This window comes from Dama dama, chromosome 4 (assembly GCF_033118175.1).
Source record: "Dama dama isolate Ldn47 chromosome 4, ASM3311817v1, whole genome shotgun sequence".
NCBI classification, from domain to species: Eukaryota; Metazoa; Chordata; class Mammalia; order Artiodactyla; family Cervidae; genus Dama; species Dama dama.
The window spans coordinates 45,035,648-45,052,262 of NC_083684.1; the positions used below are offsets into that span (position 1 = coordinate 45,035,648).

The following is a 16,615-nucleotide window of genomic DNA, read 5'->3' on the forward strand; positions in this document are numbered from 1 at the left end:
GTAGAAGTAGACAAACCCACCCACTGTCTTTAATAACACTCTCTCAAGCAGACAGAAAATCCGTAAGACTCTATTGTTTGCATTGCCCCATGGAGCAGCCACCAAGGCTCATGTAGCTATTTAAATTAAAATTTTTTTAATTAAAAATGCAGCTCCTTAGTCATGCTCGCCACATTTTAAGTGCCGAAAGCCTCATGTGGTTAGTGGTTATTGTATTTAATACCACAGATATAGAACGTTTCATCACGGCAGAAAGTTTTTTTAGACAACTCTGCTGCAGACAACTTGAACACAATTAACAGGCTCGATATAATTGATATATGTTGAACATCCCACTAAGAAAAAACTCATCCAGTCCTATGGAACATTTATGAAAAATTACCATGTTCTAGGGCTTGAAGCAAATGTCAACAAATATTTAGAAATTGATAAAAAATAGATATTTAAAAACAAACAAACAAGTACATAGGCTTAGACATTTTAAAATACACTTCTGAATAATCTAGGGTGAAAAAACTCACAATGAAATTTAGTAAATACTTAGATTGAATGATGGGCTTCCTTCCTTGGCGGCTCAGCAGTAAAGAATCCACCTGCAATGCAGAAGATGTGGGTTTGATCCCTGGGTTAGGATGAGCCTCTGGAGAAGGAAATCGCAACCCACTCCAGTATTCTTTCCGGGAAAACCCCATGGTCAGAGGTGCATAGTGGGCTATAGTCCACGGGGTCACAAAGAGTCAGACACAACTTAGTAAATAAGAACAACAGATTGAATGAGGATGGAAAAAAAATAGTGGTAATAAAAGCTAAAGTGTAGTTATAAAAAATTTTTATTGGATTATATTTGATTTACAATGTTGTGTTAGTTTCAGGTGATTCAGTTATGTATAAACATACATTCATTCTTTTTCATCTTCTTTTCTCATATAGGTTATCACAGAATTTGAGTAGAGTTTCTTATGGCTATACAGTAGGTCCTTGTTGGTTATCTATCTTTAATATAGTAGTGGTGGTTGGTGGTTTAGTCACTAAGTCGTGTCCAACTCTTGTGACGCCATGGACTGTAACCTGCCAGGCTCCTCTGTCCATGGGATTTTCCAGGCAAGAATACTAGAGTGGGTTGTAATTTCCTTCTCCACTATATAGTAGTATGTGTATGTTAATCCCAAACTTCTGATTTGTCCCTGCACCTCCCCATGCTTCCCCTTTGGTTTTCAATATCTATAAGTCTTATTTGTTTTGTAAATAAGTTTATTAGTATCTTTTTTAAAAATTAGATTCCACATATGAGTGATATCATATGATATTTATCTTTGTCTTTGGTGTGATCATCTCTAGGTGTATCCATTTTGCTACAAATGGCATTATTTTGTTCTTTTGTGACTCAGTAAATATTCCATTATATGTATGTACCACATCTTTATCCATTCCTCTGTTGATGGACATTTAGGTAACTTCCATGTCTCGGTTACTGTAAATAGTACTGCAGTGAACATTGGGGTGCATGTGTCTTTTTGAAGTATGGTTTTCTTCAGATATATATGCCTGGGAGTGAGATTGTTGCATCATATGGTAGTTCTGTTTTTTAAGGAATCTCCATACTGTTCTCTATAGTGGTTGTACCAGTTTACATTCCCACAAGCAGTGTAGGAGGGTCCCTTTTTCTCCACACCCTTTTCAGCACTTACTGTTTATAGATTTTTTGATGATGGAAATTTTGACTCGTGTAAGGTTACACCTCATAGTTTTTATTTGCATTTCTAGTGGTAATTAGTGATGCTGAATTTCATATGCTTTTCGGTCATCTGTATATCTTCTTTGGAGAAATGTCTATTTAGATCTCCCCATTTTTTGATTGGGTTGTTTGGTTTTTTGACTTAGAACTGCATGAGCTATTTGTATCTTTTGGTGATTAATCCCTTGTCAGTCACTTTGTTTCCAAATATTTTCACCCATTCTGTGGGGACAGGCCAGGCATGCTGCTCAGCATTTTTGAATACACAGGACAGCCCCCAACAACAAAGAATTAGCTATTCAAAATATTGATAGTGCTGCCATTGACAAACTCTACTTTAGATGCTTATGTTACAAAAGAAGGGAGGCTGAAAATTGAGTTGAACATTTACACCTTTAGAAGTTGGGTAAATAGATAATAAATAAAGTCAAAGAGAATAGACAAAAGGAAAAACTAAATGTATGACCAGAAACTAATGAAAGAGAAAATTAAATAAAATGCAAAGAATCAACAAAGCCAGGAGTTGGCTATTTGAAGAGACTATCAATAAAATTGATAGATTCAAGCAAGACTAATCAAAAAAAAAAAAAAAAGACACAACTATTGCTAGGAATACACAAGTGACATAACTACAATTGTAGCAGATATTAAAAAGCTGAAATTTTCCTGAGTAACTTTATGGAAAATTTTGAAAAATTGGATAAAATGGATAAATTCTTAGAAAAATACAACTTTTGAAAACTAACTTTAAAAAAAGAAATCCAAATGGTCTCTTTTAATCATTGAAGAAATTGAATAGTTTCAAGTCTTTCTATAATGAAACACTAGTCCTGATAGACAAAAGCAAGTTTTTCCAAGTATTCAGGGAATAAATAATTCCAAACTTACACAAATTATTTTTATATTACTTATTCTTTTATTGAAGTACAGTTGATGTATAATATTGTGTAAATTACAGGTGTATAATATAGTGATTCACAATTTTAAAGGCTATACTCCATTAATAGTTATTATAAAATATTAGCTATGTTTTCCATGTTATACAGTATGTCCTTGTAGTTTATTTTATACATAATAGTTTCTAACTTTTACTTCCCTACCCCAATACTGCCCATCCCATCTTCCCTCTCCCCACTGGTAACCGCTATTTTGTTCTCTATATCTGTGACTCTGTTTCTTTTTTGTTATATTCACTAGTTTGTTGTATTTTTTAGATTCCTCAAATATGATATCACATAGTATTTGTCTTTCTCTGTGTGACTTATTTCAGTTAGCATAATGTTGTTATCCATCCATGTTGTTGGAAATGGCAAAATTTCCTTCTTTTATGGCTGAGAAGTATTATATATATATGTGTGTGTGTATACATATACATATATATATATATATATATATATATATATATATATATACACACACACACACCACATCTTTATCCATTGATTTGTTGATGGACACTTAGGTTGCTTCTGTATCTTGGCAATTGTAAATAATGATGCTGTGAACACTGAGGTACATGTATCTTTTCAAATTCATGTTTTTGTTTAATTCCAATATATACCTGGGAATGGAATTGGCAGGTCATAACGATAGTTCTGTTTTTAGTTTCTTGAGAAACCTCCATACTGTTTTTCACAATGGCTGCATCAACTTATGTTTCCATCAGCAGTATTTGAGGATTCCCTTTTCTTCACATCCTTTCCAGCATTTGTTATTTGTGTTCCTTTTTATAACTCTTTTGATAGGTGTGCAGTGATCGCTCATTATGGTTTCAAAAATTTGCATTTCTCTGATAATTAATGATGTTGAACATCTCTTTGTGTGCCTGTTGGACATCTGCGTGTCCTCTTTGGAAAAATGTCTATTCAGGTATTCTGCCCATTTTTAAGTCAAGTTGTTTGTTTTTCTGATGTTGAGTTGTATGAGCTGTTTATATATTTTGGGTATTAACTGCTTATTGGTGATATCATTTGCAAGTATTTTTCTTCCATTTAGTATGTCTTTTCATTTTGTTGATGGTTTCCTTTGCTTACACAACTCACAAACTTACATAACACTTGAGAAATAAAAGAGAAAGTATTACTTAAGTCATTTTTTGAAACTAAACTAGCCAACACCAATTAAGCCAGATCAGAGACATAAATATTTCATGTTATTATCACTCATTAATTTAAAAATGTGAATGCAGAGTATCCACCAAAATGTTAGCAAACTGAACCCAGGAAAGGATAAAAAGATGGAATATCATGACCAAGTTGGGCTTATTCCAGGAATGCAAGGTTGATTCAAGATATGAAAAATCTCAACATTCATCACTTTACTATTTTAAAGAAATATGGTCCTTTCAATAGATTAAGGAAAAACCATTTAATAAAGCTAAACAACTGTCCATGGGAAAATTCCTCAACTCAATCAAGGAGAACTTGAAAAACAATAATATGTTAAAATTATTTCCTTTAATATCACAAAAAAGACAAAGTTGCATTTCTATTCAGTAATTTACTAAAGAGCCTGGCCAGTGCAAGAAGATACAAAAATAAATAAAAGGGGCTAGATTTGGAAAGAAAGAAATGAAACTGCCATGTTATGATTACTTATATAAAAACTCAAAATAATCCATAGCAGATTATTAGAATTAGGAAAAGAATTTAGTGAGGATGATGGATGGGTATGAGTTATAAAAGCCAAATGCATTTCTGTGTACCAGCAGCAAATAAAAAAGAGAATGCAAATTTTTAAATGTAGGGGAATAAATTTAACAAAAATTGCAAATATCTCTGTGTATAAAATAATTTTATTAAAACTCATTTTAAAAGATGTAAATGCAAGGTGAGACATACTATGATCTTTAAAAGACTCAATTTGTTAAAGATGTTATATTTCTCCCCAAAATTATAGTTTCAATACACTTATAATCAAAATCCCAACAGGTTGATTCTAAAATATTAATATATATGCAAGAGCAAAGGGACAAGACTAGTCAAGTCCCTCCAAAGTGGGAAGTCTTTATCTATTGGATAACACATTAGTATGAAAATATAGTGATTTTAATAGTGTGGTATTGGTGCACAGATAGGCAAATGGACTAAAGAACAGAATAGAGTCCAGAAACAGACCCATACATGTATGGAAACATAACTAAGTTGAAATCATAAAACAAAGGAGAAGGAATGATATATTCAGTGAATGATCTAGGGACAATCCACTGTCTATGGAGGGAAAAAAGCCTAAATGCATTCCTAAACTCATACTATACAAAAAATTAATTCCATATGGGCTAAAGATATAAAAGTCCAAGCTTTAAATATGAAAAAAATGTGAGAAGATGCCTTGATGACCTCTGAATAAAGGGGAATTTCTTTTTTTTTTTAATTTCAGGTTTTTTATTTATTTATTTTTTTACTTTACAATATTATATTGGTTTTGCCATACATTGACATGAATCTGCCATGGGTGTACATGTATTCCCCATCCTGAACCCCCCTCCCACCTCCCTCGCCATCCCCTCCCTCTGGGTCATCCCAGTGCATTGCATCCCAGTGCACCAGCCCCAGGCACCCTGTATCATGCATTGAACCTGGACTGGCGATTCATTTCACATATGATAATATACATGTTTCAATGCCATTCTCCCATATCATCCCGCCCTCACCCTCTCCCACAGAGTCCAAAAGACTGTTCAACACATCTGTGTCACTCTTGCTGTCTTGCATACAGGGTTATCGTGACCATCTTTCTAAATCCCATATATATGCGTTAGTATACTGTATTGGTATTTTTCTTTCTGGCTTACTTCACTCTGTATAATAGGCTCCAGTGTCATCCACCTCATTAGAACTGATTCAAATGTATTCTTTTTAATGGCTGAGTAATATTCCATTGTGTATATGTACCACAGCTTTCTTATCCATTCCTCTGCTGATGGACATCTGGGTTGCTTCCATGTCCTGGCTATTATAAACAGTGCTGCGATGAACATTGGGGTACATGTGTCTCTTTTAATTCCTCGGGGTGTATGCCCAGCAGTGGGATTGCTGGGTCATATGGCAATTCTATTTCCAGTTTTTTAAGAAATCTCCACACTGTTCTCCATAGTGGCTGTACTAGTTTGCATTCCCACCAACAGTGTAAGGGTTCCCTTTTCTCCACACCCTCTCCAGTATTTATTGCTTATAGATTTTTGGATAGCAGCCTTTCTGACTGGCGTGAAATGGTACCTCACTGTGGTTTTGATTTGCATTTCTCTGATAACGAGTGATGTTGAGCATCTTTTCATGTGTTTGTTAGCCATCTGTATGTCTTCTTTGGAGAAATGTCTGTTTAGTTCTTTGGCCCATTTTTTGATTGGGTCATTTATTTTTCTGGAATTGAGCTTCAGGAGTTGCTTGTATATTTTTGAGATTAATCCTTTGTCTGTTGCTTCATTTGCAATTATTTTCTCCCAATCTGAGGGCTGTCTTTTCACCTTGCTTATAGTTTCCTTTATTGTGCAGAAGCTTTTAATTTTAATTAGGTCCCATTTGTTTATTTTTGCTTTTATCTCCAATATTCTGGGAGGTGGGTCATAGAGGATCCTGCTGTGTTTTATGTTGGAGAGTGTTTTGCCTATGTTTTCCTCTAGCAGTTTTATAGTTTCTGGTCTTATGTTTAGATCTTTAATCCATTTTGAGTTTATTTTTGTGTATGGTGTTAGAAAGTGTTCTAGTTTCATTTGTTTACAAGTGGTTGACCGGTTTTCCCAGCACCACTTGTTAAAGAGATTGTCTTTTCTCCATTGTATATTCTTGCCTCCTTTGTCAAAGACAAGGTGTCCATTGGTGTGTGGATTTATCTCTGAGCTTTCTATTTTGTTCCATTGATCTATATTTCTGTCTTTGTGCCAGTACCGTACTGTCTTGATGACTGTGGCTTTGTAGTAGAGTCTGAAGTCAGGCAGGTTGATTCCTCCAGTTCCATTCTTCTTTCTCAAGATTATTTTGGCTATTTGAGGTTTTTTGTATTTCCATACAAATTGTGAAATTATTTCTAGTTCCGTGAAAAATACCGTTGGTAGCTTGATAGGGATTGCATTGAGTCTATAGATTGCTTTGGGTAGTATACTCATTTTCACTATATTGATTCTGCCAATCCATGAACAAGGTATATTTCTCCATCTGTTTGTGTCCTCTTTGATTTCTTTCACCACTGTTTTATAGTTTTCTATATATAGGTCTTTTGTTTCTTTAGGTAGATTTATTCCTAAGTATTTTATTCTTTTTGTTGCAATGGTGAATGGAATTGTTTCCTTAATGTCTCTTTGTTTTCTCATTGTTAATGTATAGGAATGCAAGGGATTTCTGTGTGTTGATTTTATATCCTGCAACTTTACTATATTCATTTATTAGCTCTAGTAATTTTCTGGTAGAGTCTTTAGGGTTTTCTATGTAGAGGATCATGTCATCTGCAAACAGAGTAAAGGGGAATTTCTTAAACAACATAACAAAAAGCACAGAACCTTAAAGAAACTTTTCATAGTTTCTGCCTTAAATTTGAGAACTTTTATTCCTTTTTACACCATAAAAGAATGAAAGACAAGTTACAAACTGAAAAAAGTTTCAGCATACACATTAACTTCAAATTATTAGAGTACATAATACATGAAGCATGCCTTTGAAGGAAAAAACATGTTATTCCATTTTAAAAGGAAGGAAATGAACAGTTATTTCACAGAAGAGATCTGAATGGCCAGTAAGCGTATCAAAAGATGTTCCATCTTATTAGTAATCTTGAAAATGGAAATTAAAACAACAGCTGGGCACCACTGCACACCCACCATATTAAATGCAATACGGCCATATTGAATGTTGTTGAGGGTGTGGAGGTTAGAAGCACATGCATTGATAACAGGGATGTAAACCAACACAGTTACTTTGGAAAGCAACGTGTCACTCACTGATCATTGATCCTGAACATTCCCAAGACTATGCCTATCTGGTTCTATACCATCTTTCTTTTGTTCTGCTTCTGTCCTCAGCCCAGTTGGTCAGTATGTGCCATCAGTTTTTCCTCAAAAGTGTTTCCTGGATTGGTCCTTTCTTTTAGCTCCTAGCTACCCTATTACTCAGGCATCCCTCCTTCCAGGTTCCCACCACACTGCTAGACAGCTTGCTTCCCTCTAGCCCACACCACATACTGCTTTTCTTCAGGCTACCGCTTTCATCATCTCATTTCCTTCTCCTGACATCTGTTGCTTTTCAAGGCCAGACTTTCCATCTGTGCTTCTCTCCTTCAGTAATCTCTCTCTGGTAAGCCCTCTAGCTTTTTGCCCTCAGCACAAGTGCTCCACATCTTGAAAAGCCCTCCTCTTAATCCTCTTGTGTCAACCACCATCTCTGTATGAGGAGACAGAAGAAAACAGTACACTAGTAACCCCTTTCACTCCATGATTCTATTTAAGCTGGCTTTTGGCCCCTCACTTAACTGAAATTGCCTCTCTAGAAGGTCAGTAATGATTTCAAACCCAGTTGAAGCCCTTTCTCTCTCCACAATGTTCCTTGACATTCTGTCGTTTTATTGTGAAGTTACATCATGTAGGCAAAAGCATGTATAACACATGCACATAGCTTAAGAATAATAATGAATTCAACACCTACATCTTATCACCCTCATCATAAATATAACACTATTGGTAAATCTGAAGCTCCTGATGAAAGAGAACAATGTGAGGTCAGCCCCTAACAGTCCTGCTTATCCTCCATGCTTATGCCCCTGGAAGCCCCCCTCCCCAGGCCTCCCATAGCCCATTTATCTAGAATCTTCTCTCCTGCTATGATGGGCCAGCTAAAAACAGGGGATCACATTTGCCTCTGGGACTAATGGGAGGGTTTCACACCATGTTTCAAGTCTGAGCTTCCAGAAATAAGTTCCTGCCTTTGTAGTCAGCCTGCAAGTGACTCCAGTCCAAGAAATGGACAACTTTTCACTCTCTTCATATTTAACTTAAAAGTGATCACCATGTGAGGAGTCATGCAGTCTGCTTCTGTTGCAGTTTCATTTAGTCCAATTTCCTGAGATACGTTACCCCCTAGAGAAATGAACTGGGCTGCCTTTTCAATTCTGAGTGTTTTAAAACTTCTAGTACTGTTTTTATGTTATTATAGAAGAATTCTAGTTACCTTGTTTTAGATTCATTCCTTTTAAGGCATCTTCTCAATGTCTCAAATTCAGTGGAGGGCATCAGGCTTTTAGATATTCAGTGTGAACTAAGCTGGCTTCTAAAGGAATCAGTGGAAAGTTATAGGTGCACATCTGAACCTGAGTTAGGATGACATCTGCTTGCTTCATATGGTGATCTGATTTATCCACATGTTTGTATTAATTAATATTTCACAACTCCCCCAAAGCTAGCTTTATCTACTAAGGGCCAGACATTAAAGAAATTGACAATTTTTAAACATCTGGTCCTTAGTAGATATAGCTAGCTTTGGGGGAGTTGTGAAATCTTAATTAATACAAACATGTGGATAAATCAGATCACAGGGAACTCTGCTCAATGTTATATGGCAGCCTGGATGAGAGGGGAGTTTAGGGGAGAAGGGATACATGTATATGTATGGTCAAGTCGTTTTATTGTTCACCTGAAACTATCACAATGTTGTTAATTGGCTATACCCCAATACAAAATAAAAAACTTAAAAATTCAAAAAAAAGAAATTGACTTTAAAAGCTATCCTGTTTTGGAAATATTTCTGAAGAGCTTTGACGCTAATTATAAGGGAGATTTCACAGCTCACCTATTTGGCAGCCTTCCTAAGAGCATGCAGCAGTGGAGACACCTTCTGGAGCTTTTATAGAAGTGGTCATTTATCATGGAAATCCCTCTGGAGAGCATCAAAGTAGACTCTGGGCACACCCCTCCACTCTTACCTTCCAGCTAAACTGTAGGAAGTCCCTTCAGGGGCAAGGTCAACTGTGTCTTGCTTTCCATATTTAGATACAATCAGAATGGGTCCCTTCTCTTCCAGGGAAAGCTTCTAGACAATGCACTATATGTTCCTTATTTTGTAGATTCCAATTACTTTTACAATGAAGAAAAAAAATGCCTACTTTATGAGTCACTGACTTGGGCATGGCCTGGCATGAAGTAACCAAGGAGGAGCCTTCTGTTGTCCAGTAAAGCTTTGAAGAGCATCGGCTTTGGAGCCAGGCTGATTTAGCTCAGCCACTGACTTACTGTCTGAGTTTTGTCATCTGAAGACTGAAGACCATCATCATCCCTACCTCATCAACCTGCTGTGAGGATTTAATTAGGCAGTCCTTGAAAAGAAAGTGAAAGTATTAGTCATTCAGTCATGTCCAACTAATTGCGATCCCATGGATTGTAGCCCACCAAGCTTCTCTGTCCATGGACTTTTCCAGGCAAGAATTCTGGAGTGGATAGCCATTCCCTTCTCCAGGAGTTCTTCCCAATCCAGGGATCAAACCCAAATCTCCTGCATTGCAGGAAGATTCTTTATCATCTGAGCCACCTGAGTCAGGAAGATTCCCTGGAGAAGGGAATGGCTACCCACTCCGGTATTCTTGACTGGAGAATTCCATGGACAGAGGAGTCTGGTGGGCTTAAGTTCATGGGGTTCCAAACAATCAGACACAACTGAGCAACTAAAACACAGGCAGTCCTTAGTAAGCGCTTAATATAATAGTTGAGAGAGAGTAAGAGATGCTAATTGTTGGCTACAATTACTTTATTCGGGCCTGTCTTAATCCATTCAGGCTGCTAAAACAACTACCGCAGACTGAGTGGCTTAAACAACAGACATTTATTTCTTACAGTTTTGGGTAGGGAAGTTGCTCTTAAAGAACCATGGGTGATTCGGTGGATAGCTGTAGGGAGATCCGTTGTTCTGGAAGCAGCAGCTCCTTTTGAGAACCTTTAAAAACACAGTATAAGAAACTTGAGTCTCAGCTGTTCCGTTGTGTCTCACCAACTTCTACCTTAGAACAGGTAGGCCAGTTGGAAGCATTCTGGGACATAATAAAGGGCTCAGGCAGGCTGCTTTCCATGTGAGAAAGTGTGTAGGTGCCAGATGGTAGCAGATGATGGTGATGACAGTGCTGTTGACAGTGATGACAGTGAAGGAGACTAGAGAGTCAATGAGTTGGGAGTCAGGGCTGGTCACAGTGGAGGTACGTGTGACAGGTGAGGGGGGATAGCAGCCACAGCGACAGGAGAGGTGCTCATCCTCCTGCCACTTGATTTTTAGTGTTTTCACTTCCCTCTTCCTCTTGGTATTGGGCGGGGAAAGTTGCCAAATGTAAGAGGAACACAGGTGATTGTAGTGTGGCCCCTCTCGTCTCCTCCACTGTTCTATTTCCATCCCCTCTATCTAGCCAGCCACTCAGCCTTGCTCATGGACAGGCTGGGGAGGCGGCAGCAGTGGAGCTGGACCTTGGGCTGTGGTCTTTCAGGATGAGCTCCTCATCCCAGGGCCATGGTCCTGCTGTCCCACCTCCTAATCTGCACAGGGGCATCCTGCTCTGTCTCCATCTCCATCTCCACCTCCTTGACCAAGACTGCCATTATCTTTTGTCTGAATGTCTATCACTGTTTTCTGTGTGGGCTTCCTGATTCTTACTTTGTTAAAAAAATAATAATAATATAAAAACAGAAAACATCCCATTGGGTTAGATTTTCCATCACTGTACATGGCATGGTTCACAGGTTTGGTCATGCTAGGGCTGTCCCCTTCAAATCCCTGCCCCTTTCTACAGCCCAAATGAACTTACTGATCATTTCACTTCCCCATTTAAAACGTTTTGGAAGACTCCCCATATTCCTGAGGATAAAGTCAGCTCCTTAGTGAGACTTACAAAGCCCTTCAGGGTCAGGCCTTCTGCTCCCTGCCCTCCCCTAATTATGAAAACAAAATGAGAAAATGACCCACAGCAGCCACTGGTGTCCCATCAGTGCTCCTAGCGTGGTTTGGAGGTCCAGCTGGTGTTCCAACAATTCCAGGTTATCAATGTGTGCTGTTCAACAAGACTGATTTCGTTGTCGAGGTATTTTCTCCTACAATTATACCTCCTATTTCCATTGCTTGAATTTATAATCTGTGCTACATTAAGCAAACCACACATCTTTACTTGTTAGATCTTATCAGGTGGTTTTTTTACATTCACATTCTTCCTCTCAGCTATCTGACCTACGCTTCTCTCAATTTCTTAAACCACCGTCTCTCTTTCCCTCCTTCCTGCCCTTCCTCCAACACTGCACCTCGCAAACTGCCCCAGATTAGATAGCACCACCCCCCCCTCCAATTCCTGCTGCTAACGGGAGCAGATTATAATCATCACTTTAAATCACGTTAAAAGTAGGCAAATTTCAGAGCCTCTGTGAGCACAAACACAAAGCCTCAGCCACATTTCCATATTTATTGCCCGGCTTTGTGGTCTCATACTTGCTGATCTTTCCACATTGGGAAGCAAATGACAGACGAAACAGATGGGACTTGCTCAGCACCTTCCCCATCGGCACTCAGCACTCACTCTGCCACATGAGCGGGAGAGGTGGACTGCAGACATGCACAAGGGGAAGACAGCCTGCCTTAGCCCTTCATCGGGACCCGGAAGGCAGATTCCCACTGCCCACCCATGCTGAGGTGGGACACAGCTGCATAGCTGAGACTGTTGGGGATGAAAAGCATAACCTCCTAGGCAGCTCAGAGCGGGTGAGGCAGCTCCCACTGAGCCAGGGCAGTGCTCCAGAGAAAGGTGTAACCAGCACCCACAGCACCCAGGGGTGGGTGCGTCGTCCTAGTGCACCTAGCCTGTGCACCATCAGCCTCTGCTGCTGTCAGTAATTTCAAAAAATATTAAACATGAGCCAAATAAAGCATACCTGCAGGACCTTTTTATCCAGTCAGTGGCCATTTTCACCCTCTTATATGGACGCTCCCAGAATCCAAGTTTCGATGAATCAGCAAATTAAAAGTCACTGTCTACTGCAAGGGTACCCTCTTTTTCAAGACCTTGTCTGCACCGCAGAGACTTCAGTGGCTGTGCAACGTACACCATTCCATCTCCAAATGTGGTCTAAACCACAATACACAGCATTACCTGAAACACCAGCCTGTTCTTTGGGTTTTTGTTTTGATGGAACACTGCATCCGGTGAAGGGAGACCAGGAAAGAAGAGTGGTGGACTTCTTTTCATTTGTAACACAAAAGATTGCATCGATCGTAATTTACCCATGAATTGAAAATAAAACATGAAAAAGGAAATCGCTGAGCCCAAACCAATGTGGCTGATGGACAGTGTGTCTGACATTGACACAGCCCTGTCACAGCTGACGGGAGGGTTCCTTTGCTGGCTCCTTCAGCAATCCTGACTTGGGCAGCTCTGCAACTGGAGCAGTATTGATTTTCCTTGTTTGCCACGAATTCTCTTTTAAAAATAACTGAATCTAATCCTGTTTGGGTCAGCATAACAGGAAAGTAATCATCTGTTCCTGAGAGCAAAATGAAATTTGATCCAAAAAACTCTCCCAACATTCTATATCAATTCTTTGAAGCAGGTTTTCCATTTTAATGATAAGTTAAAGCCTTCATTATGATGAAGCTTTCTTTGTCTGCTGTCTGTTAGCAGTGGGGCAGCTTTACCAGCCTCCTTTGTTTCCAAAAGACCTCTTGCTTCCCCAATATCTAGGTAGCATTGTCAGCTGAGGTGTTGTTTTCCCTCAGGTCTGCAGATACTCTACAGCTTTGTATTTTTACTTTTCAGATATTCCCATATGCTTTTTTTCCCCATCCAAACCACATCCTAGGGGGGTGCAAATTTTGAATAAGAGTGCTGTTATGTGGGGCAGGGACCTGCAGAGTCTCCCCAGAAAGTCTGCTGCCCTGGGGTGATTTAATAAATGCTCCGAATCACCCTCTGCTGGTCTTCACTGTCCCGAGCTGGTTAGGCTGAGTGACGGCCCCACATTAATTATCAGCTCCAGCCCTTCACTGTCCTCTGGCTTTTCCTACCCATGATGGGTCCTAAATTTGGCTCTACATTAGAATCAACCTGGGAAGACATTAAACATCTAACTCCTGGGCCCTACTGAGACCTGAAGAATCAGAATTTATCCAAGGATGAGGTTCTGGAGTCTAATGAGCCTCCCAGCACCCAGTCCCTCTCTCCTTTGCCTAGAATGGTATGATTTCAGTCCAAGATAATGTCAGCCAGAGGCACCTGACCTGAAATGAGCCAAATGGAAGCTTGTGGAAGATGAAAAGAGCTTTTCCATGCTCTTATAAGGCCATTCTGAGTGAGGATGGAGGTGGAGGTGCAGAAGAGCTAAATTACCCTGCATGCTGCCTACCTGTTCTTGTTCAACCATCCTTCCATCCATCCATCCATCCATCCAGTCAGACCTGTATTGAGCTCATGCCCTGTGTCTAAGACCCTGGGCTTTGTGAGTGGTGAAGAGGAAAGACTTTGAACCCTGCCCTCCAAGAGCTTACAGTGCTTGGGTGGTGCTAGCCCAGTGTTTCCCCAAGAGGAAACTGAACTGGTCTCTCTTCTTGAAAAGAGCAAGCGGGAGTCAACTCAAGTCTTCACCAGACAAGAAAGTAATGACATTAATTTTTCCCATCATGCTGATTTTTCTAAATGTGGTAGATAAAACTAGTTTTTAATTTACTGTAATGATACAAGGTTTTCCTTCAAAATAAGCCTACTGATTAACACTACAATGTGCCTTCACTTCATACACATTTGAATAGTTACAATTTAAAATACTGAATACCAAGTATGGGTGAAGACATGGGCCAACCAGAACTCTCATCACTGGGGGTGGTAGTGTAAAGTGGTGTAAAGTCAGTTTGGGAAATGGGCACTTGCCTATAATTTTAAACATATATATACCATACAACCCAGCAGTTCCCTTTCTTGGAATTTACCTGAGAGGAATGAAAACATAATGTCCACAGAAAGACAAGTACTCATTTCTTCTTAGCAACTTTATAGTATTAAAAGCTGGAAAAAGCCAAGGTGTCTTATCAAGATGATGGATAAACACTCTAGTCATCACACATACTGTGGAATACTGCTCAGTGATGAAAAAGAAGAGACTACTGCCCCTTGCTACAGTATGGATGATTCTCAAAACTACTATGCTGAGCAAAAGAAGTCAGACAACAGAAGAGTACATATTTAGGATTCCACTTACATGAAACTGTAGGCACAGCTTAATGTACAGTGGTAGAAAGCTGATGAGTGTTCATCTGGAGGCAGGGTTGGGGGTTGACTGGGCAGAGGCAGAAGGGAACTTCTTAAGATGATGAACATTTTAAGTGCTGTGTACATTAATACGGTAGTGATTATACTGGGAAGGTGTGTGTGTGTGTGTGTGTGTGTGTGTGTGTATATATGTATATATATATGCAAAAATTCATCAAAATGTATGTTTAAAGTGAATGTTAGCTATACCTCAATAAAATGGGTTTATTAAGTGATACTCAACAAGGCAGAAATCATGAAGTCAGAGGGTAGTGGAACATCTGAAGTTTAGGAAATGGCACTCAGGTGAAGTGGACAGTATCCTAAAAAATGTGCACGTGAAATGCTGTGAAACTTCAAAGGAAGATGGGAAGTGGTGGGAGCTTCATAAAATAAATAACATTTCTCCTGAACCTCTTGAGAAAAAGTAGACAGCACATGGGGTCAGAATGAATATCTAAGTGAAATTGGGTTGAAATTAATATCAGGGGCCTGAGATTGGAGAGGGAAGGTATCCTTAAAAAAGCCCCTACACCCTGGGAAAACAGTAAGAATGAGGGTGACCCCACCACTTTGGCCTTTATGAGGTCCTTTCTGTGAAAACTGAGCATAAGACCTGGACATAAGGCCTTTAGTACCAGCTGGTGCAGTCACCCGCTTTCCCCTTCGGCTCTTGGGGGCTCTGAGAACTTGAATGGTGACAAAGCAAACTGGCCAGGCCAGGACCAGGGTGAGGCAGTCAAGCCACCCAGAGCAAGCATGATGGGAGGCGGGGTCCCACAAGGCCTAAGCCCTTACTAACAGGACCTGAGACACGTGCCTCACAACCTTACCCTGCTTTCTGCTAAGCTGGGAGCAGGAGCCCGAGTGACTCATTAATTCCGAGCTGTGCCTCCGTGCTTGCAGGCCATGCACTGTGTTAGAGGTCGTGTTAGATACAAGTCCCCAGTGAGCTCACGGTCTAGCAGGAAGGGAGAGAAGCCCGGGGGCCACGGGTTCCCAGAGGAAAGACACTTGACCCATATTGGAAGGGGATGATCAGCAAACTTTTGGAGAACATGAAACCTCAGTTATGAAGTGAGGAAGATCAGTCCAAGAGAGGGGTGGGGCAGTCCCGTCTCGACCTACCTGGTCTAGGAGTTGGAGTTTGGCCTCCAAGAAAGAGCCCACCAGGTACTGACCTGCAACAGCTGACGTGACTGTGTTTCCCCGCCCACCCTCTGTTTTGTAGGTTTGTGACAAAGAAGCCCGACAGTGCCCCCTTGTCCCAGGAGGAGTCCACCCCAGTGACCTTGGCATCCGTCAGCTCGGCTGCAGTCCCAGCAATAGAGTCCCCCGAGATTGACCTAAGTGATTTTGTTAAGTAAGTGCCAACTCAAAGCCACAATGTGTTTCTTTAAATAGCATTCTTTTCTCTACACTGAATTATATTCTCAAACTCATTCTTCATATCCTTCATTTATTCTTCCAGCGGGGTAATGAGTTAGTCCCTTTGCTGGGCATCTGGGATCCAGAGTTAAAAATCATCTCTGCTCTCAGAGAGTGTAGCCTCCTGATTCCTGAGGGACTGAGCCCTTCCTGTCATGTTGCCTTTTCCATCTGCCCAAGGTCTGCAGCCAGGGTCAGGTCAAGTTTGTT

The 16,615-nt window shown here is 39.9% G+C and overlaps 1 protein-coding gene across 1 annotated transcript in view; it reads left to right on the top strand.

Moving 5' to 3' along the window:
• The window catches only part of HYDIN (HYDIN axonemal central pair apparatus protein), a 501,386-nt gene that overhangs the window by 379,903 nt on the left and 104,868 nt on the right, over nucleotides 1–16,615 (top strand). The window contains 1 exon segment of the mRNA XM_061138904.1: nucleotides 16,209–16,340. Coding sequence (XP_060994887.1) covers nucleotides 16,209–16,340 — 132 coding nt within the window.